General features: G+C 39.2%; 1 protein-coding gene across 7 annotated transcripts in view; it reads right to left on the bottom strand.

Moving 5' to 3' along the window:
• LOC109407223 (AF4/FMR2 family member lilli) overlaps positions 1 to 27,098 on the bottom strand; it is a 312,632-nt gene that overhangs the window by 14,281 nt on the left and 271,253 nt on the right. For 4 of the 7 annotated variants that reach the window (XM_062850646.1, XM_062850643.1, XM_062850645.1 and 1 more), the window contains 6 exons: positions 24,615 to 25,118; positions 15,538 to 15,699; positions 3,205 to 3,409; positions 2,954 to 2,987; positions 1,164 to 2,666; positions 875 to 1,094 (listed from right to left, as the gene is read on the bottom strand). In XM_062850646.1, the coding sequence (XP_062706630.1) occupies positions 875 to 1,094; positions 1,164 to 2,666; positions 2,954 to 2,987; positions 3,205 to 3,409; positions 15,538 to 15,699; positions 24,615 to 25,118 (2,628 nt within the window). The remainder of the gene's footprint in view (positions 1 to 874; positions 1,095 to 1,163; positions 2,667 to 2,953; positions 2,988 to 3,204; positions 3,410 to 15,537; positions 15,700 to 24,614; positions 25,119 to 27,098) is intronic. The other 3 variants (XM_019680218.3, XM_062850647.1, XM_062850649.1) reach the window with 3 other exon arrangements.

The raw sequence follows: 27,098 nt of genomic DNA, 5'->3' as shown, positions 1-27,098 counted from the left end.
AAAAACTCCAGCAGAAATCCTATGAGGAACTCTGAAAACCCCTGGATGGAATCTTGAGAGAAACTTCTGGAGGAATCCAGAAAAAAAAAAAACCCTGGAGATCCCATATAAAATTCCAGATTTTTTAGGATTTTCATCGGAATCACAACATTACTTGGTAGTACCTACACAAGAATGAAGTAAACTCATATTTACTATTTATTATTCATACGACCTGCCTGAAAATCATTAGATAACGAACAGAACATAAGCTTTTCCTTGGGGTTACTCCAAGAATTACTTTCAGGGATTCCTCAAAGGAGCACTTCTGAAAGAAGAAAGTTCTTCTGATGATTCTCTGAGGAAGTCCTTCATATTCATTCATGGATTATTTCTGGGTATTTTTACAGGAATTCCTTCAGATGTTCTTGCACGGATTTCTACAATAGTTTAGTCTGAGATTACTTCTAGAATTCATTCTGCGCATTGATCCAAGAAAGAGATCTAGGAATTTCTCTTGGAGGATGGATTTCCAAAACTCCTAAAAGATTCCCAGAAAAAAAAAATCATGGAAGATTTCCACAAGAAACTCCAGAAAAAATCATGAAAAGAACTCCCACAATAATTTATGTATAAAACAATTTATGAAAGATTCTCAAATGGAACTTCTTAAGGTATGCTACAAGGAACTCCTTGGGGATTTTCAGAAGGTACTTTGGGAAGATTCCTAGTAAGAACTCCAGGAAGAACTTCTGAAGTATTTCCAGAATTGTCTCCTGGTATTTCCAAAAGAACTCCTGGAGGATTTCCAGGAAAGATTCCAAGAAGAACTCATAGCTGGACGAGAACATGCCGAATGTTGACTTTCTTAAAGTAATTACGAAGTGTATCTTACCTTCTCCTTCTTCACCGCACCGCCATCAGTAGCACTTCCGGAATCGCTATCCGATCGGACCCCTCCGTCGTCATCATCGTCATCGTCGTCATCATCATCGTCATCGTCGTCAATGGAAGCCGAGGTCGACGTGGACGTCTTCCTCGGAACCACCTTGGAAATGGAAGATGGCTGAAACGGTGGCGATATGATGGTGGTCCTTCTCTGCGGGGAAATCAGCCTAAAAAGGGGAGACATGGGATTAATAAGAGCGGAACTTATGTTACTGAGGGTTTGGAAGTGAGCGCACCGGCGCCGGACGTACTCTGGATTGCTATCGGAAGATAGATCGTCAACTTCGCCCGGGGGTTTCGGAGGCATCAGCGTCGCGCTGGTTGGTGCCTTCGTGGGACTCGATCGGATTCCTTTGGAACTTTCGGAAGTGTCGTCCTTCTGGGTCCGACTCGGTTCCGCGTCCGAATCGTCCGTCGTCGTTAGCACTTCCCGGCTGGTGATCTTTGGATTGGCCTTGGAGGGTCGTCTTCGGGACGTGGTCTTTTTGGCAGGCGTACTGGGAGCGTCCTTTTTACTGGGCGTGGAAGCGACCGTTTTGGTAGAGGAAATTGATAGTCTTCGTTTGCTGTTATTGCTGGTCACCGAGTCGGCGTCCGATTGCCGAGCACTGGAGGAGCCCACAATGGAGGATCCTCCTCCTCCGGTAGTAGGCGGATTCTTCCTGGGTCGACCTCGGCCTTTGCTAACCTTGTCCTTCTCGAAAGATTGCGACCTACTCCTCTGGGAACTTCCGATTCCGTCGTCGTCACTGCTGCTTGACTGCTGATCCCGTTCCCTGTCCTGGTAGGTTTTGTTAACTTTCCGCTTCCGTTTGACTTTCTGAGGCACTCGTCCGACGTTTCCACTTCCCGCACTGAGCAACCCTCCGAGGGTGTTCTGCTGGAGATTATTGTCATCAATATCGGAGATCCCCGATAATGGTTGGATATTTTGAAGTTCTTTGACCTTCAGCAGCGCACTGCTAACTTCATTTTCATCCACGCTATCCACCTGATCGTTGGAGTCCTTCTCCGGACTCTTTTCCGGACTCTTCGCCGGACTGGACAGGTCCAGATCGTTCTTAATATCACCTAATTTATTGAAATCTGGCAGACTTTCACCATTCAATCCCGGCAGTGCAGAACTAGGTGTCGCCGTCGGAATCCCAGCACCGCTGGGCGAAGACGTACTATTCTCACTCGGATACGGTTCCTGCTTGACAAAAACCGTCTCGTTGTTACTACTACTATTCGACAAATGATCCTCCTCCGTTGCCGACGGTTCATGCTTGATCATCACCGGGGATCCCGGCATCAGCGGCGAACACGAATTGTCATTGTCGTTCAGGTTCTGGTTGGATCCCACCGAATCCGGATTGGTCAGTCCTCCTCCGGGTTGTTGCGAGCCCGCCTCGCTTGGCACCTGTGGTTGCAGGAAGTTCACCAACGACCAAGCGGCCATCGGTCGCGGCGGAGTGCTATTCCCCGTTCCGGTGGAATTCGTCCCTGATGCTCCGCTTCCTCCTCCTTCTCCTCCTCCCCCACCGGGTCCACCTCCCGGGCCGGGTCCACTGTTACCGGTAATCGTGACACCGGCACTGCCACCCGTCGCCGTTGAGGTTTTATTGCCAACGTTCGAATCCTCGCTGGACGACTCGTCCGCGCTGTCATTCGATGAGGTATCACTAGAATTGCGTTTCTTTTTGTTGTAGGCACCGCCGTCGTCGCTGTCCGATGCGTTCGGTTCGTCCTCAATAGCACTGGCGTGACGATTGGGAGAGATTAGTGCGTAAGTATAATGTTTGAAATGATCTTATAATAATGGCCCTTTGGTATACCACATGAACTAAAACAGCTTTATGTTGTCAACGTTATTTTCCCTGATATTTCGGAAATCAAAGGTAGTAACTACCATGCTGCAGGATTCTCAAATAATTTGAAATTTTTGTTTGTATTTCCGTCATATCCCCGTTTTCTTGTTCATGTGGTACCACCACGAACAATCTCGAATTTCAATTCCATATGCAATTCAATGCAACCCACTTACCTTATCGGTTTCAACAACGAAGGAATTGCGCTCACTGTGCAACCGGATCCGGATATTACCACCATCAAGCAACATAGAAAGAAACACATTCGAAAAGAAAAGAAAATCCATTAAAACATCATTACACCAATAGAAGACCCGACCGCAAAGACAAACAACTTATGCCGGCATTTACGCTTCCCTCCCATGCGGCAAGTATGCTTTGTAGTAGGATTGGTAGGTAGGTACAGAGGTAGAACGACAAAACTCACATGGCGCCTTGAAGGAGGAGGGTGGCTTCATCAGGACCGGGTTCGGCGCGTACTTGTGCTTGTTGGGGTTGTTCAGGTTGTAAGGCTCCAGTTCCTTCCGGGGGGTGGCACCGATCTCCGTCAGGGGCGTCCCGATGAACAGTTTGACTTCGCTCAGGATTTGCTCCACGTTGCCGGACGTTTTCGAGGGCGTCGACGGTTCCGTCTGTTGTACCGTGCGGGAAAGGAAGAGAATGAAATGATGCGGGTTGGTTAGTGATTGTCGTTACAAGACGGTGAGCTTGATTAGCTGAGAACTGACTTATTTGATAATTGCTCACGGACAGTTCAACCGGATTTCATGGAATTGAACGTTATTTACTATTGATTATCAAACGTTCAAGCCATTATGTCAGCGAATCCAAAGTATGCAAGCAAAACTAAATTCGGAAAAATGCATGCAAATAAACTTCTACAGACGAAACGGTATAAACGCATACCATTTTAAATAATTTCCTTAGACTACCTTTCTGGAATATTTTATTTTGATTTTTCACTAGTCCTTCAAAAAATACTTCTGGGGATTCCTTCAAGAATTCCATCAGAGGTTTTTTTCATAAATTCCATCAGAGATTCCTCCAAAGCTACATTTGTCGGTTGCTTCAGAAATGATATCCGGAGATTTCTCTAGAAGCTTTTTCTGTGGATTTCTCCAAGCATTACTTTCAGGGATTCCTCAAAGGAGCACTTCTGAAAGAAGAAAGTGCTTCTGATGATTCTCCTAGGAAGTCCTTCATACTCCTTCATGGATTCCTTCTGGGTATTTCTACAGGAATTCCTTCAGAAGTACTTGCACGGACTTCTATAATAGTTTAGTCTGGGATTAATCCCAGAATTCATTCTGGGGATTGATCCAGGAAAGAGAACTAAGGATTTCTCTTGGAGGATGGATATCTAAAAGAAACTCCTGAAAGATTCTCAAAAAAACATCATGGAAGATTTCCACAGGGAACTCCTGCAGGAATCTTAAAAGGAACTCACAAAATAATTTATAAAAAAAGAAGAAAGATTCTCAAATGGAACTTCTTAAGGATAACTACAAGAAACTCCTGGGGGATTTCAGAAGATACTTTCGCAGAACTGTAGCAGGCTTTCCAGAAGGAACTTCAGAAGTATTTTCAGAATGATCTCCTGGACATTTTTAAAAGAACTCCTGGAGGTTTCCAGGAAAAATTTCAAGAGAAATCTCAGATGGAACTCCTGGAAGATTTCCAGAATAAATTTATGGAGGATTCTCAGAAGAAAGCCTTGGAGGATATCCAGTAGGATCCTGGGGGATCCAGCAGAAGCTCTTTAAAAAAATCCGAGAACAAGAATCAATTCCATAAGGAACTCCTGCTGGACTCACAGGAGAAACTCCTGAAGGAATTCCAGAAGAAACTCCCGAAAAATTTCCTGGACGAAGGCCAGACGTATGTTGTTGAGATCTTTTCGGTTGTTCTGCTGACGGTTGACGGTGTACAATCGCAGAAGGATTTTCTGACAGAAAGCCAGAAGAAACATTTCTAAGAATCTCAGAAGGAACTCCTGGAGGAATTCCGCAAAAACTTTTTCAGGAATCATAGGAAGTACTTCCGGGGCAATCTATGAAAGAATTTCTACAGGAATTCTTGGAAGAACTCCCGTGAGAGCTTCCGAAAAAAATTAGAGAAACTTTCCCGAAGGAACATCTGGTTGAATCTTGAAAGGAACTCCTGGAGATATTTCAAAAGGATCTCTTGGATAAAATCAGAATTATTTGTTTTAGGAATTACACTGGTCGACAGTGGATCACGCACTTTGACCACTTGATCCATTTCCGAAGGATTTTGGCCCGCTGATTCCGAATCTGACTTCGGAATTGCTGTAACACGTACAGTTTTTGAGAAAAATAGGGTTTTATTCACAAAATTTCATATTTTCATAGAAAACAAACTATTGTGTTAATATTTATAATTTGTTTATCTGCTCATCATAACCAATATTTAAATTCAATAGATTTTGATCCACTGATTCAGAATCTAACCTAAGAATTTCTGTAAAACGTAATTTTTTTTGAGAAAAATGGGGTTTTATTTACAAAATTTCAAATTTTCAAAGAAAATAAACTACTGTCTTTACATTTTTAATTTTTTCATCTCCTCATTTTAGCCAATATTTTTATTTATTAGATTTTCATCCACCGATTTGGTAACTAACCTAAAAATCTCTGTAACACGTGCAGTTTTTTGAGAAAAATGGGGTTTTATTCACAAAATATCATATTTTCAAAAAAAAAATAAAATATTGTCTTTATAATTTTAAAGTTTTTATCTACTCATCTTAATTTATATTTTATATTTAAAAGATTCTATTTCACTTATTCGTAATCTGACCTAAGAATTTCTGTAACGCGTCAAATTTTTGAGAAAAATATTTTATTCACAAAATTTTATATTTTCATGGAAAAACTATTGTCTTTATAATTTTATTTTTTTTATCTGCGCATCTTAACAAATATTTATGTTTAATGGCTTACATATACTGATTCGAAATCTGACCCAAGAATTTGTGTAACACGTACAATTTTTGAGAAAAATAATTCTTGGCGTAAGTAAAAGGAAAACACAGTCTCGGTAGTTGCCAAACTGGGCAGCTTCAAAGTTGCAAATATATTTCGATTAATTCAATTCAATTTCTGAGTAACAACCTAATTAACCTGCGCTACAATTCTATTAAAATTATTTTTATGAGAATATGAAATTTTGTTAATTAAATCCTACTTAAAAAACTGTGTTACAGCAATTCTAATTGATTGATTGATTTGTCTTTATTAAAGAGACTTTCAGCCCTTGGCTGGTTCGTCTCTACGTAATTCTAAGGAAAGAATAAGGAATAAGGGGATCAATAAAATACAATCTATTACGATCTAGTAAAAAGCTGCCCATTAATGACGTAATGGTTAATGGACGGAGGGGGGTTTGAGAAATCTTTCGCGTATACAAATAAAAAGTGTGGGTTCGCATACAAAACATAAACTAACGAGAGAGGGAGGGGCGTCGAAAAATCGTGTGATTTTCCTTACGTAATAAACGGACAGCCTTCTTCTTCTTCTTCTTGGCGTAACGTCCTCACTGGGACAAAGCCTGCTTCTCAGCTTAGTGTTCTATGAGCACTTCCACAGTTATTAACTGAGAGCTTCCTCTGCCAATGACCATTTTGCATGTGTATATCGTGTGGCAGGCACGAAGATACGCTATGCCCAAGGAAGTCAAGGAAATTTCCTTTACGAAAAGATCCTGGACCGACCGGGAATCGAACCCGTCACCCTCAGCATGGTCATGCTGAATACCCGTGCGTTTACCGCCTCGGCTATATGGGCCCTACGGACAGCCTATAAAATATAATTATGCAGTTCAATGAGCATATGCTAATTTAAAAAAAATCAGTAAAAATGTATTTTACAAGAATATATGAAAAGTTGTGTTTTTCTAAAAAACTGTACGTGGTACATAAGTTCTGGGGTTAGATTTTGAATAAGCAGATTGAATTTTTTCACAAATAAATATATGTTTTGATGCGAGGACCTTAAATAAATATAAAAAAACCAAGGTAATATTTTATTTTCTATGAAAATATGGAATTTTGTGACAATGGGGTTTTATTTTTTCTCAAAAAAATCACGGGTTACAGAAATGCTTAGGTCAGTTTCCGAATCATTGCATCAGAATCTATTAAATATTGATTAGGATGAGGAGATAAAATTTTAAACACAATATTTTATTTTCTCTAAAAATATGAAATTTCGTGAATAAAACCCTGTTTTTCTTCAAAACTGTACGTGGTACAGAAATTCTTAGGTCAGATTTCGAATCAAAATATGAAAATCTATTAAATACAAATATTGGTTAAGATGAGCAGATAAAAATATTAAAATTATAAAAACATGAAAATATGTAATTTTTTGAATAAACCCTACTAAAATTTTACCTGTTACAGAAATTCTTAGGCCAGATTCTGAATCAGTAGATCGAAATCTATTGAATAAAAAAAAATTGGTTATGATGAGCAGGTGGAAAATTGAAAATTATAAAAACAATATTTTATTTTATATGAAAATATGAAATTTGTGAATAAAACCCTATTGTTCTCAAAAAATTTACGTGTTACAGAAATTCTTAGGTCAGATTCCGAATCAGTATATGGAAATCTATTAAATACAAATGTTGGTTGAGATGAGCATATAGAAAAAAATAAAATTTTAAAGACAGTAGTTTATTTTCTATGTAAATATGAAATTTTGTGTTTAAAATTCTATTTTTCCCAAAAAATTTGCGTGTTACAGAAATTTTTAGGTCAGATTGCAAATCAAAATATAAAAATTTATTTAATATAAATATTGGTAAACATTGTCAGATAAAATAATAAAATTATATATACAATAGCATATTTTCTATGAAAATATGGAATTTGTGAATAAAACCCATTTTTTCTCAAAAAAAAAATACGTGTTACTTAAATTATTAGATCAGATTCTGACTCAGTGGATCAAAATCTATTGAATATGAATATTGGTTATAATGAGCAGATGAAAAATTTGAAATTACAAAGACAATATTTAATTTTCTCTGAAAATATGAAATTTTGTAAATAATATCCTACTTTCTCAAAAATTTTACGTGTTACAGAAATTCTTAGGCCAGTTTCTAAATCAGTGGATCAAAATCTATTGAATAACAATATTGGTTATGATGAGCAGATGGAAAATTGAAAAATATAAAAACAACATTTTATTTTATATGAAAATCTGAAATTTGTGTTGAGTGTAGAATTAGCATCTAAGTTAAAATACACAAAAATAAAAACTAAAAAAAAAATGAAATTTGTGATTAAAACCCTATTTTTCTAAACAAAAAACGTGCTACAGAAATTCATTGGTCAGATTCCGAATCATTATATGAAAATCTATTAAATACAAATATTGGTTGAGATGACAAAAAAAAATTAAAATTGTAAAGACAGTAGTTCATTTTCTATGAAAATATGAAATTTTGTGTTTAAAACCCTATTTTCTCAAAAATTTTACGTGTTACAGAAATTCTTAGGTCAAATTGCAAAGCAGAATATGAAAATCTATTGAATATAAATATTGGTAAAGATAGGCAGATAAAAAAAATAAAACTATAAATACAATAGTCTTTTTTCTATAAAAATATAGAATTTGTGAATAAAACCCGATTTTTCTCAAAAAATTTACGTATTACTAAAATTATTAGGTCAGATTCTGATTCAGCGGATCAAAATCTATTGAATATGAATAGTGTTTATAATGAGTAGATGAAAAATTTAAAATTTTATAGACAATATTGAATTTTCTTTGAAAATATCAAACTTTGTGAATAAAACCCTATTTTTCTCAAAAACTGTACGTGTTACAAGAATTTTGAGGTCAGATTCGGATTCAGCGGGCCAAATTCCATTAGAAATGGAACAAATGGCCAAAGTGCGTGAAAAAAGTTTCAATTTTGTCGACTAGTGTTACCTGTCCCGGTGGAACTGGAATTTCCATAGAAAGGAGAAATTATTAGAAGAGACATCTGATTGATTGCCGGAAAAAAACTTAGAGAAATCCTAGGGGACAGCAACTTTTTTTAGGTATCCAAACAAATATCTTACGAGAGTACGTAGAGGAATCCCAGAAAAAGTCCTGAAGTTATCACAGAAGGAACCTCTGGAGGAAACCTACAACTAATTCTCGAGAAATTCCGAGACATTTCATAGAACAATCCCACGAGTTTGCCAAGAGATGTCCCAGAAGACTACTATTAAAGCGAACGAATTCCTGGAGGAACGTCAGAAGAAACTCGTAGAGCAATTCCAGGCGGAGTTTTGGAAAGGAATCCCTAAACAACTCCTGAATAATTCCTCTCCGGAGATTCTCCAGAAGTCGGTGGATGGTGGATCCAACGGAGGAACTCCTGCAGGAATTTCAAGAGGAGCTTGAAAAATTTTGTGACACGCTAATCAATATAAACATACAAAACAGCATACATAAACTGTCGAGGATTCTCTAAGAATTCTGACGTGGATTCGCCAAGAATCCTGACAAGAATTTGCCAGGAATCCTGACAAGGACTTGCTAGGAATCTTAACTAGGATTTTCCGGTAATTCTTACCAGGGTTGTCCTGGAATCCGGACGAGGATTCGCCAGGAATTCTGACGAGGATTCGCCGTGAATCCGTACGATGATTCTTCAAGAATCATGACTAGGATTCGCCAGGACTTCTGACAAGGATTCACTGGACATTTTGATGAAGGATTTTGCCCGGAATCCTGACGAGTATTTGCTAAGAATCCTGACTAGGATTAGACAGGAATCCTGACGAGGATTCGCCGGAAATCCTGACGAGGATTCACTAGAAATTCTGATGAGAATTCGCTAGGAATCCAGACAAGGGTTCGCTAGGAATCCAGACGAGGATTCGCCAAGAATCCTGACTAGGACTCGTCATGTATCCTGACAAGGATACATATGAATTTTTTATGAAAGTTTTTGCCCGGAATCCTGACGAGTATTCGCCAAGAATCCTGACTAGGATTAGCCAGGAATCCTGACAAGGACTCGCCAGGAAACCTGGCGAGGACTCGCCAGGAAACCTGATGAGAGTTTGCTAGGAATCCAGTTAAGCATTCGCCAAGAATCCTGACTAGGATACGCCAGGTATCCTAACAAGGATTCACTAGAAATTTTAATGAGGGTTTTCGCCCGAAATCCTGAAGGGGATTCGCCAGAAATCTGAACGAGGTTTCGCCAGGAATCCCGACGAGCATTCGCCAGAAATCTTGACGAGGATTCGCAAGAAATCTTGACGAGGACTCTCCAGAAATCCTGACGAAGATTCGCCAGGAATCCTGACGAGGATTTGCCAGGAATCCTGACGAGGATGTGCCAGGAATCCGGACGAGGATTCACCAGGAATTCTGAAGAAAATTCGCCTCGAATACTGGCGAGGATTCGCCAGGAATCCTGACGAGGATGCACCAGGAATCCTGACGAGCATTCGCCAGGAATTCTGACGAGGATTCGCCAGGAATCCTGAAGGGGATTCACCAGGAATCTTGACGAAGATTCACCAGGAATCCTGATAAGGATGCGTTAGGAATCCTGACGAGGATTCACCAGGAATCTTGTCAGGAATCATGCTGAGCATTTGTCAGAAAATCTGACGAGTATTTGCCAGGAATCCTGACGAGGATTCGTCAAGAATCCAGAAGAAGATTCACCTGGAATCCTGACGAGGATTCACCAGGAATCTTGACGAGGATTCGCCTGTAATCCTGACGAGCATTCGCCAGGAATCCTGGAGAAAATTCGCCAGGAATACTGGCGAGGATTCACCAAGAATCTTGACGAGGATGCACCAGGAATCCTGACGAGCATTCGCCTGGAATCCTGACGAGGATTCGCCAGAAATTCTAACGAGGATTCGCCAGGAATCCTGACGAGGATTCGTCAGGAATCCTGAAGGGGATTCGCCAGGAATCTTGACGAAGATTCGCCAGGAATCTTGACAAGGATGCGTCAGGAATCCTGACGAGGATTCACCAGCAATCCTGATGAGGGATTGTCAGGAATCCTGACGAGAATTCGCCAGGAATCTTGACGAGGATTCGCCAGGAATCCTAATGAAGACACGTCAGGAATCCTGACGAGCATTGGCAAGGAATCCTTAAGGCGAAACTGGAAGCATTTTCTCATTTTTTTCAGTTTTTGATTTTTTATTAAATAACGAAGCAATATTTTCAAAATCGGTTTTCGTGCACATGTAGAGTATGAATCAAGGTATCTTCTGATTTTTTTTTTGAGGTGGACAATGTTTTCCATTTCTGCAGAAACCATTTTTTCGTGAAATTTTGTTCAAAAATGGTTTGTGCAAAAACGGAAAACATTTTCCACTACTAAAAAAATTCAGAAGATACCTTGATCCATACTCTACATGTGCACGAAAACCGATTTTGAAAATATTGCTTCGTTATTTAATAAAAAATCAAAAACCAAAAAGTGAGGAAATGCTTCCAGTTTTGCCTTAAGAAGATTTGCCTGGAATCTTGACGAGCATTCGCCTGGAATCCTGACGAGGATTCCCTAGGAATTCTGACGAAGATTCGCCAGGAGTTCTGACTAGGATTCGCCAGGAATTCCGACGAGGATTCGTCAGGAATTCTGACGAGGATTTGCCAGGAAATCTGACGAAGATTCGTCAGGAATTCTGACGAAAATTCGTCAGGAATCCTGATGAAGATTCGTCAGCAAACGATTTAACCCTTTGGTGCCGGAGGGGTCATAATGACCCTAAAATAGAAACGGCAGTATAAATTCACACATTTAGTAAAAGAAAACACTGTCTTCAGCAAAGTTGTTGCTATTTGTATTTTGACAACCTAGAACATCCTGAACACCATGAAGTTTAGAGAAACGAAATAATTGACATATCAGTTGTCCTAAAAACTGAATTTGGATATGGGTTACGTTCATATGTATTCATTTAACCTTCGTCAAGAATATCAAAATTTATTTTATATTCTGAGTTGTTCCAGGTGTCCCAAATTGCCCAATAGTGAAGGCCTTTAAATCTACAAGAATAATTTAATGAGTTTTCGCCATATATGTATAATGGCATTGCATAATCTACTAGGATCCGTGAAGCTCTTGAAATCTCATAGGTCATTTAGAGACACTATAGGGATATTCCAGGTCAGCCAAAGTACCCTGGAGTTCAGAACTTCAGATCTACACTCGGTAACAACTGCCATATCTGCTATACTGAGTAACGTTGCACAATCAATCGCAGTTACTGCATCAATCTGAAGTCTACAAGATATTATTATAAACCTTTGGGACATTCAGGGTCGATCAAACTGTACTATAAAGAAGTCCTCCAAAACTACAACAATAATGTGATGAACTTTCGCCATCATTGCATAAGCTGCTGGGATCCGTGAAGGTCTTGAAATCTCAAATGTCCTTTAGAGACAATATAGGAATATTCCAGGGACTCCAGTTAGCCTAGTGGTTGAGGGTATGGATCGCCAATCCGGAGACGGCGGGTTCGATTCCCGTTCCAGTCGGGAAAATTTTCTCGACTCCCTGGGCATAGTGTGTCATTGTCCTTGCCTCACAATATACAAATTCATCCAATGGCAGGCAAAGAAAGCCCTTCAATTAATAACGGATTATGAAACATAACTCTATATAGCTTAAACCAAAACTTTAATTGCTGTAGATGCTAGATTTTAAACATCATAATAGTTTGGATGATCCCAGCTAATGTGATGATGCACATTGAATATTCAGAAGATTTACTGGACAAGATAGATGACATATCGTAGCTTTTTATAATGAAAAAAAGTTACCGTTACACCTGTAGACTTAACCTTCCAGGACGCGCGCCATCAAGCAACCGAAACTGCACCGCGCTCACACAGTATACGAAAAGCGAGGTTTTTTGGAACTGTTGTACTTTTTACAACAGCGCGCACGCTGAAGGGTTAAGGATCTAAACTCCTTGGATTTTGGATGACCTAGGATATTTCTACTGATCTGATTGGATGACCTAGGATATTTCTACTGATCTGATACTATCTATTGACCTTTCAGAAGCCTTACTGGACATAATATATAACAAATCATAGCTTTGTATAATGAAAGAAGTTACTGTTACACCCGTAGACTTTAGGTTTCAAACTCACGATTGATTGGCCTAGGATATCCCGACTGATCTGATACTGTCTATTGAACTTTCAGAAGACTTACTGCGCATCATAGATTACAAATCGTAGCTTTGTATAATGAAAGAAGTAACCGTTACATCAGTCTACAGTATCTAAACTCAATAACAGTTTCGATAACCTAAGATATCCCAACTGATCTGATATTGTCTATTGAACTTTTAGAAGGCTTACTGGGCATGGTTTAGGGACGAAACGTCGAAAGACAAAACATCGAATTCAAAACGTCGAATGCCAAAAGGTCGAATGTCAAAACGTCGAAAGGAACAAAATATCGAAAACGAGGCAAATAGTGAGTTTTTTTTATTCTTTTAAAGGAACCTCATTCTTTCAAACGGACTTGGTGGTCTAGTGGCTACCGCTTCTGATTCGTATGCAGAAGGCCCTACGTTCAATCCCTGGATCGTACCACAGTGGCCGGATGCCGGACAAAACCTCAAAATTTGATCTCACAATTTCATTGCTTTGATATTTTTTCTGTTATTATAAATACTTCAACTAAGAAAAATCCATGAGATATTCCTACATAAGTTTAGTCTGGGATCCAGAAATTGAATCGATGGTTTCTCCAGCAACTCCTGAAGAACTCCTAGAAGGCACTTCTAAAGCATTTCTAGGAAAAAAAAACTCCAGGAAGTCTAATAAGGAACTTTTGGGGCATTCCGATGAAGAGAAGAGAAGTAACTTCTGAATAATTTTCAGAAGGATCTGGAGATTTCACAGAAAAAAAATCCTGAAAAATTTCCAGAAGGAACATCAGCTGGGCTCTCAGAAGCAACTTCTGAAGGATTTCCAGAAGACTGTTGAGAAGGATTTTCCGGAGGTAGTATGAGCCACTGGAGGAAGTCTGGGAGAATTCCCAGAAGCAACTGATGGAGGCATCCCAAAAAGAGTATTTTGAGGAAACACCGTAAGACATCCTGAAGAAATTGCAAAGACGATTTTAGAGGGAATCCATAGCAAAAGCTCTAATTAAATCCAAGTTCGAAGTTCCAAAAGAAACTCGTTGTAGAGATTTCAAACAGACTTCTTGTCGGAATTTCAGAGAAAAAAAATCTTGCAGGAATCCCAGAAGAATTCCAGCACTAGAAGAAACTGCTGATAACATCCCAGCAAAACTTGTGGAGGAATACCAGGAAGATTTTCTGCAAGAACTACGAAAGGAGCTCATAGAGAAATATCAAAAAGAATATTAGAATTTAGAATGAATACTCCGAAGCAATTTCGAAAGGAACATCTGGGTGAATCTTGGCTCTTGGAGGAATTTTTAGGTAGAAATCCAAAAATAGTTCCGTAATTAATTTTGATTCTTGGTGGAACTCCTGAAAGAATCCCCGAAGAAACTACCAAAGGAATTTTAAAAGGGACATCTGATTGAAAGCCAGCAGGAACTTCCAAAGAAATATCTGAAGGAACTCCTAGAGAAAATACAGAGGTCAGGAACACTTTCTTCGACAACTTTTCATCGAATTATAAGAGATAACCAAGCGGAATGGGTATGGTACGTTAACCAAAAGCAAAAAAAAAAAACGAGAAAAATCCCAGAAATATTTTGAGGAATCCCAGAAGGAATTTGTTGGGAAAACCCAAAAGTAGTTCTGCAAGAATCCCAAGAGACTCATTTGTCTATAACTCAGTTCAGAAGCCTAAATATTAAAATGTGGTGTGTGGCGAACTTGTAGGAAAGTGTTTTTCTTGCAATGATCACCAAGGACGCCATATTCTAACTCTAATATTTACGGCGTAAAAGTGTTAGCACCACCTACTCATACATACTAAAGATAGCAAAATACTAATCTACAAGTTTGCCGAACACCACATTTCAGTATTAGGGTTCTGAACTGAGTTATAGACGAATGAGTCTCTTGGGATTCTTGCAGAACTACTTTTGTGTTTCCCCAACCAATTCCTTCTGGGATTCCTCTCTTTTTTTTGCTTACCATTCCCATTCCGCTTGGTTATCTCTTATAATTCGATAAAAAGTGTTTCTGACCTCTGGATTTTCTCTAGGAGTTCCTTCAGATATTTCTTTGAGAGTTCCTTCTGGCTTTCAATCAGATGTCCCTTTTAAAATTGCTAGTCAAACGATTGCTGGGTGATCGAACATCCTTGAGTATGGATCTCTCTTGCCTTCAAGGAAAATAGACAAATATATGAATTTCAGTTTCTGTATGCTCCTAGATGCACAACTGTGTTGAATACCTCTTGTCGGCGTTAGTTAGAATGTGATTAGAAATGTCAGCGAATAATTAAATTTGATAGTAAACTGCATAATTGTAGTTTGGGAATGTATTTTATAGTAAAACTTCCACTTCATGATGGCATGTTGCAAAATTTTGTCAAAGAAAATTATTCCGTTTTCCAGCAAGAAGTGGCGGACCGTGTTGACAAAAGCGGAACATACCAGTATCTTAATTTGTCAACAAAGTTAATACCAAATATGACTCACGAGCGAGTAGAACCAAACAAACTAAAATTCTAATTGATTAATAAACAAACCATGTGCACTAAACTAAAGCTATAAAGAAAACAAACAAAAAACTAACTACTCTAGGAGGCATTTTTGCGTTTGACACCTGAGGAGGCGGAGGCGCCAGCCGTCCGTTCAGCAGCTGGGTGGGTAATTTGTCACCGATTGATCCGGGACCGGTCGGGCGGCCATTCATCAGCGAGGCAGGCACCGACGAGGATGGTCCTTTCGAGTGCACCTAGAAAATGGGTGGAAAAAGTGGGGGAAAACGAAAAAGAGAAAACACAATTAAAAATGGTGTGGAAACAAAGAATCGAAGCAAATAAGTATGTAAACTAAATTAAAACTAACGAATGCGCGGAACTGCGGAATTGTGTCCGGTGCGATGCGAAATGTTTTGCAGGACCTCTGGGAACGGTGAATATTTCCACTTCTTTTATCATCGCTTAGACGAAATATGATATTTGCTTCTCACCTCCACCTATTCATCCATCTTGTGGGTGATCACCCGTAAAGCTCTAAATCGGTTTCGATTACGCGATATGACTTTCTTACGACGTCTAACTTTATCAAGTGCTACCCCACCCTCACGGTGGGTGCGAATCGTTTTCCGATTGAAATATGACCCAAGTGCCGAGTTTCCCACTATCATGATTTTGGCCGCCGTCCGTTTGGCATTCCGGGACTAGACCGGTGACCAATGGGTAAAGCATAGGTCAGTCGTACATATAAGGTGAGGAGTAATATCATCTTTATGTTTTGCACAGGTCCCCCCCTCTCGTCGTTCCGGTGCATATGATACGGGAAAATATAAATGGTTCATTGAAGTTCACTGTATGGATCAGGCCTACACTTTTAAAGATAGACTTGTTAGAGTCCCGAAATTTCCGCCACAATGGCCGACTTTGGCACCTACTCACGATTTTGAGGGCACAAATCTCTTCGTAAACAAAACCAGTGCACCTGAGCTTCTTATTTTAAGCTTATTACAAGTGAGCAAGAACAGAATAATAAAACGCACTGTTGTTTGAAGCTTGCTTTTTGAGATTTGTGCGTCTGAAGTTCTGATGCACTGTTAAAGCGAGATTGCAAGACGTTTGTCCTTAAGTGAAAGCACCATGATTTTTTTTAATTTAATATTTTCATAATGTCAATTCTATATTGAACACTTGCTAAGAATCTCTGGATAAATACTTAACAAATTACAAGAACTAAATTTCAGTGGACGTCGGAATAATTACCGTAGAAAATCATAATAGTGGACCACCGAATGTCACGGTAGGGGTAGGTGGGGCAATATGGACCCCCGGGGCAGAATGGACACCCTCAATATTTTGAAATATGCGAACTTTTAATGAATGGAGAATATTGTCCATTTGTCTAAAACGTAGTTTCAGGAAAGAAATATTTGATTTTACACGAAAAGTTGCGTCCTCCGTTTTTTGTGCATGGAAATTATAATTTTCACACCATCTAAAATAAGATTTAGTGATTAATTTATTGCAGGTCGATTAAAACCTGATATTTCTAGAACACATGCAAGTAGTTTTGCTGTATCTACATGCTTAACATGTTTATATTTTCTTCTTTATTATATCAAAAATCAAGTTTGGAAATATCTTCTGCTGCCGGGGCAAAATGGACACTCACCTTTTTGAAAGAAGCGGCAAGGGAAAAATATAACCTAAATCACAAACCAACCAAATTCTTTGATTTCAGCATATTTTCGGTTAAATGTTCACTATAGTAAACATAGGGTGAAACAAATTGGTCATAAAACGACAGCAGTGGAAAATAGTTGTTCTAGGCACAGCTGTACATGCCCACAAAAACGAAGCTTTATCCAAAACAGCCTGAATTTAAATTAACTGAACAAAAATGAACTACTTCGGCGTATTATTCATCCATAATAGTTGTTTTGTAATGAGATGACTTAATAGGTGTAAATAATGTACAAAATTCGTAAAAGTCTCATGGTGTCCATATTGCCCCATGGGGGTGTCCATTCTGCCCCGTATGCTTGAAGACGGTTATGAAAAACTATCATTTTTCATAACATTTTTTGAAGTGAATAAATCATTTTTCTTCGTGAGCATTCTTATGTAGTAGATGCTAAATAGACTTTAAAAGGATAAATGTATAAAAAAACTAAACTTTTTTGACATCTTGCCAGGTAAAGTTGGCAAAAACTTTAGGGTGTCCATATTGCTCCGCCTACCCCTACTTGGAGGATTTGTTGTAGTTCATCGAAAATATTTAGAATTATACCCGTTTTTTATATCACCGCTGGTCGCCCTAATTTAAGAATAGTACAACATATCAATGTTATTCAAAATAAAAATTTGCAATAAATTCTTACTTTTAAACCAGTTGCCGACCTTAAATTTCTTTTTTGTTAAAGATATTAAATTGCAGCTTTCAGAAGTAACGTTGAAAGGGCCAAGTTTATTGACGTTTTCGTTGATTTTTTTTTAGTTTTTTAAATGCGATTTTCTTGAAATCAGAAAGCCACATATGTTAATATCAGCTGCTTTGAAGTTGTCGTATATTGTAACGTTTCATAGACTATAGTTATAGAACTATGACACCTGGTGTTTTTATATCCATGGTTTTATAAGGGTTAAAAATATTCAAAAAATAAATAAACAAAGTGTCTATCGTCTACCCCCGTTGGTTTGACCGCATCTAATCTGAACACTTTTTAATTTGACCCCCTCTAATCTGCACATTGTTCAAATTAAAAATGGATCAAACGTCATTCTGCTCATGGAACGGCGTGAAACGGAACGCAGAATCAAAACAAAACAACAAATAAGGCTGCCAGCAGTGTGTTTTTCCATCGCCCACAGAGTTGCTAGAAGTGCAAACTAAAAATGAACCCCGTTGGTTTGCATGAGGTGTCGTTCAAACCAACGGGGGTAGACGGTAGTAGGTATAAGCAAATTTTTTTTTCAATGTTCAAAAAACATTTCTTAAACGTTAAAAAATATGCATATCTCAGATTTTCATGATTATCTGATAAAAATTTATAAACAGTGTTTGCGAGACCATGAAAACAAGAGAAATACATATACAGCCATTCCAAAATAAAGAATAGACTCGAAAATAAAAGTGCTCCGATATTGCTAAAATTTGGTAGGAATGATCTCTACCAAAAGTGATTAGATCTGTAATGTTATTTTTTCGCCACATGATGAGAAATGTCGTTTTTTGGACCATCCTATTTTTAACATGGCCATCCTATTTTAAAAATAGGGTGGTTCAAAAAACGACATTTCTCATTTTTTTTATAAATTTTCTAACCGTCATGACTTTTGAACCAATAGAACGATTTGCAATCTTTCTTCGCGAATGAATGGATTATAAATTTAAAATTATAGAAAAAATGTCACGATAAAAAGTAAACTACGAAAAAAGGAACTTACGTATTTTCGACAGCTTCGTCATGGAGAAGGGGGGAGGGGGTGGAGGCTTTGAAGCCTGTTGAACTCAGAGTTGGCCTCTAATCCTTCCCAACCAAGCTGAGTTATATGCCCAAATTTCAGGCACAATTTGGCCCACAAAACCCCCCATGACGAATAGAACAGACCTGCCGATAATACCCTTGTCACCCTATATGCGAAAATGGTTCACAATATTAGTTTTTTTAATGATTTTCACAATGTTGAACCACAACGACTATATTTTTGTTTTTTGTTGTCGAAAACTCAACTGTTTTACATAACATTTCAAAAAATTAGAAAAGTTCTTCAAGCCGATTTTGAGCTGCTTTTTTGGGGAATTTAAGTTATGGGCTTATACACATGACCATGCATTTCCATCATTTTAAAATAGTCGTTCAATATTTTATTTTTTATATATACATCCATTGCAAATAGTGTAAAAATACCAGCGAATTCGCCTGCTGCAGAGTGATAATCCTCCATGAATTCCTTCAGAAGTTTCTCTCTAATTCTTCTATAAATTCATGACTTTCCTACGAAAGTTTCTTTTTAGATTCGTCCTTGAGTTCTTTCTGTGATTCATCCAGGAGCTCCTTCTGGAATTCTTCCAGGAGTGCCTTCAGAGATTGATCTTAGAGTTCTTTCTAAGATTTCTCCAGAGGTTCTTTCGTAGGACCGCCAGGAGTTCCTAAGGGGCTGTTCATAAACCACGTAGACCAAATTATGACCATCTCAGACTCCCTTCCCCTCGTAAACTTTTGTCCATACTAAAAATTTGAAATTTGTATGGAGCTTAGACTGTGGCCAGACTACCCCCCCTCCCCACCAAAAATTCTACGTGGTTTATAAATGGTTTCTAATGAAATTACTCCCACAGTTTCTTCTGGTGTTCCTCCAGGAATTGATTCTGAGAATTCTCAAGAAGCTTTGGATTCGTCAGAAAGTTTGTTTTAAGACTTCCTTTTTTGATAATTCCTCCAGCAGTTCTTTCTGGAAATTCTTCAAGAGTTTCTTCTGTGGTTTTTGAAGGAGTTTTTTTTTCTGATATTCCTCAAGGAGTTTCTTTGAGTCTTTCGTGGATTCCTCCTGAAGCTCCTTCGAGGATTTCCTCAGGAGTTCCTTTACAAATACCTCCTGCAGTTTATACTGAGATTCCTTCAAGATTTTCCAAGATTGATCAGAAGTTGCTTCGAAGATTTCTCCTTCTGAGAATTTCTACCGTGATTTTTTCCGATATTCCTTCAGAAGTTCCTTCTGGAAAACACTCCTTCCTTTTAGGATTTCTTTGAGAGCCTTCTGGGATTTTTCAAAGAGTTTCTTCTGAGATGCCGGAAAAATTCCAGAGTGACTCTGAGTGAGTGGAAACTTCAACGCGATGTGCGATTCAATTGATATTTTCTAGGGGTCTATCCAGGGTTTCTTCAGAAGCTGCCTCTGTGGTTCTTCCAGGAGTTTTTTTTTTCGTTGAGATTTCTAATGAGGTTCCATCCAGGAGTTCGAAGAATCCTCTAGGAATTATTTTTGTGATTTTTTACAGGAATTCTTTCTGAGATTAGGTTCATTAATGGGGTTTCTTCTGGAATGTCTTTGGAACTACTTTTCCGGGTTTCCCAGAAGGAATTCCTGGATAAATGTAATCACAGAAGGAGCTTTTGAAGGAAACCCAGAACGAACATCTGAAGGAATTTATACAAAACTGCTGGAGGTATTCCATAAAAAAATCCATAAAGTAATCCCGGAAGGAAGGAGTCCTAAGAGAATTCCGGAATAAGTTCTAGGAAGAACCCCCCATGAAAGCAAAAAAGAATTCGTGGAATTTCTGAAGGAATTCTCGAGTAATTCTGGAAAGAACTTCTGGATCCAGAGTGAAATTTTTGAAGGGAGCCCGGAAGAAAATATGGGAGACTTTCATGAAGTAATTCTAGAGGGAATTTCTTGTAGGCTTCGTGGTCGAGCGGTTAGCGGCATCAGTCGTTCAGATGTCTCGTAAGCCTCGCAGTGCGGGTTCGATTCCTGCTCAAGTCGGGGAAAACTTTTCGTCAAACGGAAAATTCTCCACTGGGTCACTGGGTGTAATATGTGTTGTCCGTTGTCAAAGACGGTGTTGTCTTTATATATAGGAGTCCCGATAAGAGTTAATGAAAAAACCCCACAAACAATTCTTGGTGGAATCCAGAAAACATCTCCTGGATTAATCCAAGAAAGAAGACATCTCAGAAGGAACTTCTTGAAAAATCCCAGAATGGACTCTTTGAGGAATCACCGAAAAACTACTTGAGGAATCCAGGAAGGACTTCCTGGAAGAATCCCAGAAGGAACTCCTGGAGAAATCTCGGAATTTTCAACAAAAGGCTGCATCGGAGATGCATTGCAAGCGTTAAAGCGGCCAGGCCTACTGTGCAGCGTTTTTAATTCAACAATAAAAATAATGAGTGGGGACATCTCGTACCAACCGCTCAGTTTATAAACAAATAAAATACGGTGAAAATCGGTGGGGGTGACGATGCTAAGAAGGTTAACGTCACCCCTTGGTCCTTCCTGTGATGGGACACAAGTATTTGGTCCATGTCCTGGCCCTAGTACCTAGGCTTAAGCGCCTTTACTCGCTCGGAGTTTTCAACAAAAGGATTCTCAGCAAAAACTCCTTTAAAAATCCTTGACTCTTGAAGAAATCCTAAAAAGGAGTGAAATCCGGAAGGAACTTCTGGAAGAATAATTCCGGAAGGAATTCCTGAGGGATTCCTCGAAGGAGCTTCTGGAAGAATCCAATAAAGACTCCAAGTAACTCATTGAGGAATCTTACAAAGAACTCCTTGAAAAATCATAGAAGAAACTTATTAAGAATTCCAAAAGAAACTGCTGGAGGAATTCTCAAAAAAGAAAATCCTAAAAGGAAATACTTAAGGATTCAATGTTAACCCTAAAAGGGATACCTGGGGTCCATTTGGACCCCAGGCGCTTTCAGAGCTCGTCTTTGATGGAACACACTCAGCGAGGTGGCGAAACTGAGGCCATGAAGGTATCCCTTTTAGGGTTAAATATTGCCCTTTACTGACATTTACCAGATTTGCTGGCATGTCTGAAATTCACAAAATTCAGTACATGATTAAAATCTCAGTCAAATTGAAAAATATCGAGTCGAAAGTGATTTTTTTCGTGTTTTGTTTGGAAATGCTTCATAAAATAGAGTGTAGAATTAGCATAAGTTAAAATACACATAAATAAAAACAAAAAAAAAAATCATAAAATAGAGATGTGATATAGAAGAAATGATTCTTCTTCTTGGCGTAACGTCCCCATTGGGACAAAACCCGTCTCTCAACGTTAGTGTTCTATGAGCACCTCTACAGTTTTTAATTACGAGATTCCTCTGCCAATGATTATTTTGCATGTGTATACCCGACCAGAAGCACATAAAAAATACATAACCAAACTATGGTAACTGTAGTTAGAAATAACAATAGTTGATATAATTCTGTTATAAGGATTTTTCATGTGAATATTATTAATATTATTATATTAACATTTGTTATAATTTTAGTAACTAAATTATGTCAACATTTGATTCATTTGTTCAAACAGATGTATAACATTATTTGTTATATTATGCATTATAATACAATTGCCTCTAACATGATTTTCTAACACGCTTATTGCAATTTTTGTTGTATTTTTTGTAACAAAATCATTCCAGAATTTATAAAACTTATTGTGTTGTCGAGCAAAAGATTGATAAGTTTTGTTTTTAGTTCACTCGAGCCAAGAGATTTATAACAAAACTTGTAACAAATTTGTTCTGAAATATATAACAGATTATGTTATAATTTGGTTATGATTACGCATCTTTAGTCTAGTCTACACATACCCAGCCATTCATTGAAAGAATCCTGGAAAATGATGGAATCGACTAATTCCATCATTTTTCTTGTCATCATTAATTCTTGCAGCACATCTGAGATGTATTACAAACATTAAAGCGGACAGGCCTACTGTGCAGCGTTGTTATATTTATTGAAATCAAAAAACGGGGACATCTCGTACACACCGTTCCGTATACGAAGCTTGAATATGAAATATAACGGGGGGAGTGAAGTTGCTAAGAAGGTTAATGTCATTACGTGGTCCTTGGAATCCTGGGATGGGACACAGGTATTTACCCCTTATGCCCTGGCCCTTATGCCTAGGCTTAAGCGCCTTTACTCGTTCTGTTATGATTACGCATCTTTAGTCTAACAAAATTTGATATACTCTTGTTATGATTAAAACTCAACTTGTTATATTTTTGTTTTAATTGGAACGAGTTTTGTTAGAATTTTTGTTATTTTAACTACTAACGGTACATGTTTTTTAACGACGGTTGCTACAAAAATCATTGTAACAAAAAAAAAACCAACCTGTTATAATTTTGTTTTTCCCATCTAGTCGGGTATCCTGTGGCATACACAAAGATACTATAGGAAGTTAAGGAAATTTCTTTTACGTAAAGTTCCTGGATTGGCCGGGAATCGAACCCTTCACCCCCCAGAATGGTCATGCTGGATACTCTTGGCGTTACAGCTGTGGCTATATGGTCCCTTCTACATAAGATAAGTAATGATGTATTCAATAAAAGGTTCTGAGTAAATTATTTGGGAAATTATTCTCAAAATTGATTCAATATTTTTCCCCAGCGGAACAAATATGTTCCATGAATGTGTACGAGAAATGGAATTGAGTAAGCATAACCGGGAAACGTACGAGTGTGCGATAAAAGTCGTGTAGTGGCTCAGCTTTTCCAGGGAAAAGAAAAACTGCCATCCGGGAAAAATCCGTTCCGCGAAATTAGCCTTTTTGCGGTCACCAACCAAAAGTTCCAAAATATGACGTGACACGGTGATATTTTTGTCCCGAAGAACCGAAAGTAGACACAACTTTACCCAGAATCCTTCCCACCCGACGAACCTGCTTTGGTGGAGTCTTTTCTTTTTTCGTAGGAGCCCAAAAAGGTAAACGTCATGGTGAATCATCAACGAGCCGACGACGACGACGAGCAAAAACTGTCTCAAATCTCTTCTCAAATAGGTTGGCGGACGGACGACGAGGACGACGACGACGACGATAGATGATGTGTGAGCAGTTTTAGCAGTTCTATTTGCGGCAGATTTGACAAAGGTATGATAAGGCACGCGCTTTCGTCATCTAATTTTATCTCCCGCATCGCAACGACAACCGCGTTGGGGTGTCATGGAATTGAATTAGGCACCTAGCTGCTTGCTTTCGATTTCGGTGTTGGGATGGAATATTCTTAGGTGGAAATAGAATTATAGCTTGGAATAGGATTGTGATAAGTTCTCAATGAGTCTGAAAATAAACTAAACCCTTGAATAGATATTCACATCTTAGTACTTAAAGTTGCGTCTCAGATGAGCAAATCAAGACCAACAATTGAAAAGGCCGCATCAACATTTCGTAAACAAAAACGTTTCTGAAAGATCTACACACGCATTTCAATAAAACAGTAGCTGGTAAACTCATTACTTAAATAGCGCCTCTATCTTGAATAAGATGAAAAGAAATCGATAATGTTATTTTTGCCCTTACTCAAACCAGCACCCGGACTAAAAAAAACTGATATTGTGTTTTTGAGAACCCTTTGAACCCTGACGGACGGCTCCTAATTCGTAACATGCATAAATAAGAACTACCAAATTCCCAGCAAAACTGCACTCACCTCATGCTTGGAGAAGGCTCCCGGACCGGTCCCGACGGCCGACGACGAACCGTAGTGTCGCCCGGACGCCGAACGTCCATTGTAGATCGGCCGATTGTCCGTGGGTTTCACAAAGTTGGCATTACTACTGCTGCTACTGTTGCTGCTACCACTACTCCCGGTACTATTTACACTGGCACCAAGTGCGGAGGCGGCGGCTGCGGCACTGTTGCTACTATTACTACTACTGCTATTGCTATTGGTTTTTGGCGGAAGCGTTCGATAGTACTGTTGTTGTTGTTGCGAGGACATCGACGACACCACCGACGACGACGACGACGGCGGTGGCGTCGGAAAGCTCACACTGGTGGTGAGGCTATTTGGCATCTGCATCGGAGGAGCGTTGGACCGCGGGGTGGCCGGACTGGCCGCGATTCCGACCACGTTGTCCAGAATGTGCTTCCGGGCATACTCGAAGTTCCCGAGCTTCGACTGGATCTGGATGTCCATGTCGGACGGGCTGAGCTGTTTTGGGGGAGAAGGAGAAGAGGAAAAAGAAATTTAGTGCTTTAGTAATGCCAAGTTTATCGGCTTTATAATCTGAGTAAGTCATCTCGTTTCACAGCTGGGTGAACATAACGCTTTTTTGCAGAAAGTCAATACACAGGCAAACAAGTACGCAGCAGACAGAGCCAATACAACTTTAGCAGAAGCAGCAGCAACCCATCTATTAGTGTAGTGTGTTGGAATCACTTGGGTTTTCAAGATCAATTAAATTTTCAATCATCAGCACTACATACCGCCACTGCTGCTGCTGCTGCCGGTATTGCTGTTGCCATATTTTATTGCATTATCATTTTTATATGGCCAATTATAATCGCTACATGTGTGCACTCTCGTGATAAATTGAATAGGGATGAGAGCGGTACCATCGGCACCACGCAGAGCAGCGGACCGTTGTTGTTGCAGGAATGGGAGCCGAGGGGTCCACTGATGACGGTTTATAGATGTAGTAAAATGCCAGTTGGAAACTATATGTTTGTATGTTAAACGTCAACGGAAACAACTCAATACACACTAGTGATACTGGAAAAACTTGTAATTAGAAGGCACGAAATGTTGCTAATTGACAAATTGAGAGATGAAATTTGTGAAAAAATCGCGTTCTGGTGGGATTCGAATACACGACTCCGTATTCGCTAGACCGGCGCTTTAATCAACTAAGCCACAGAACAGGTAATGATTCAACAGAATAGAAAGACTCCGAAGCCACACCGTGAATATTCCTTTTTCACAAATCCATCTCTGTTGCTTGAATTGGCATCTAAGCCGAAAGAGAAATGGATTTGTGAAACAGGAGTGTTCACGATGTGTGGCTTTGGAGTCAGTTTGGCTTTCAAATCCGCAGAACCATTACCTGTTCTGTGGCTAAGTTGGTTAAAGCGCCGGTCTAGCGAATACGGGGTCGTGGGTTCGAATCCCACCAGAACGCGATTTTTTTCAGAAATTTCATCTCTCAATTTGTCAATAAGCAACATTGCTTGCCTTCTAATTATAAGTTTCTTTCCAGTACAATCTTTAGTCTTCGTTAAAACTAGGAGGCCTAACAGCGTTGAATCGTAGATAGCAATATTTTTTTAGCGATTCCCTAAGATATTCTTAAAATATATTGATTTTATAGTTGTTTTCTGAAAGAACTCATCAAGTGTACGATAAAACGGCTAAAATTATCCGTTGCAATTTGTTGTTGTTATAGTTAATAGTGATATACATATAGAAAAATAGAACATGTTTGTAGAAACTCTCCATCGATACCAACTGAACGCATACAAAAACAGTCAATCAGCGATCGTATAAGATGTTGCATAAGATCTTAAAGTGGAGGCGATATGCGTACATTTTACATGCGCCTAAATGGAGGCATGCACGCATATGGCCTCCACTTTATCATCTTATGCTCGCCGCGTGACGTGAAAATCGTTGTCGGCGACATGAACGCGCAGGTAGGAAGGGAGGAAATGTACAGACCGGTAATCGGGCGAAACAGCCTGCACGCCGTATCAAGTGATAACGGCCAGCGATGCGTAAACTTTGCAGCCTCTCGTGGTATGGTAGTCCGAAGCACTTTCTTCCCCCGCAAAGATATCCACAAAGCCACCTGGAGATCACCCGACCATCAAACAGAAAACCAAATCGACCACGTTCTAATCGACGGTAAATTCTTCTCAGATATAACCAACGTCCGCACATACCGCAGTGCGAATATAGATTCGGATCACTACTTAGTCGCTGTATGCATGCGCTCAAAACTTTCGACAGTTATCACCACGCTTCGAAGTCGAACGCCGCGGCTCAACATCGAGCGACTCAACGTAGAAGTGGCTCAAGACTACGCGCAGCAGTTAGCAGTGGCCCTACCAACGGAAGAGCAGCTTGGCGCAGCTACACTTGAAGATGGCTGGAGGGACATCCGATCCGCCATAGGTAGTACCTCGGCTACAGCAC

The sequence above is a fragment of the Aedes albopictus genome, chromosome 2 (genome assembly GCF_035046485.1).
Source record: "Aedes albopictus strain Foshan chromosome 2, AalbF5, whole genome shotgun sequence".
Taxonomy (NCBI): Eukaryota; Metazoa; Arthropoda; class Insecta; order Diptera; family Culicidae; genus Aedes; species Aedes albopictus.
The sequence above is the reverse complement of the archived record's forward strand: the minus strand, read 5'-3'. Positions and strand labels throughout refer to the sequence as shown.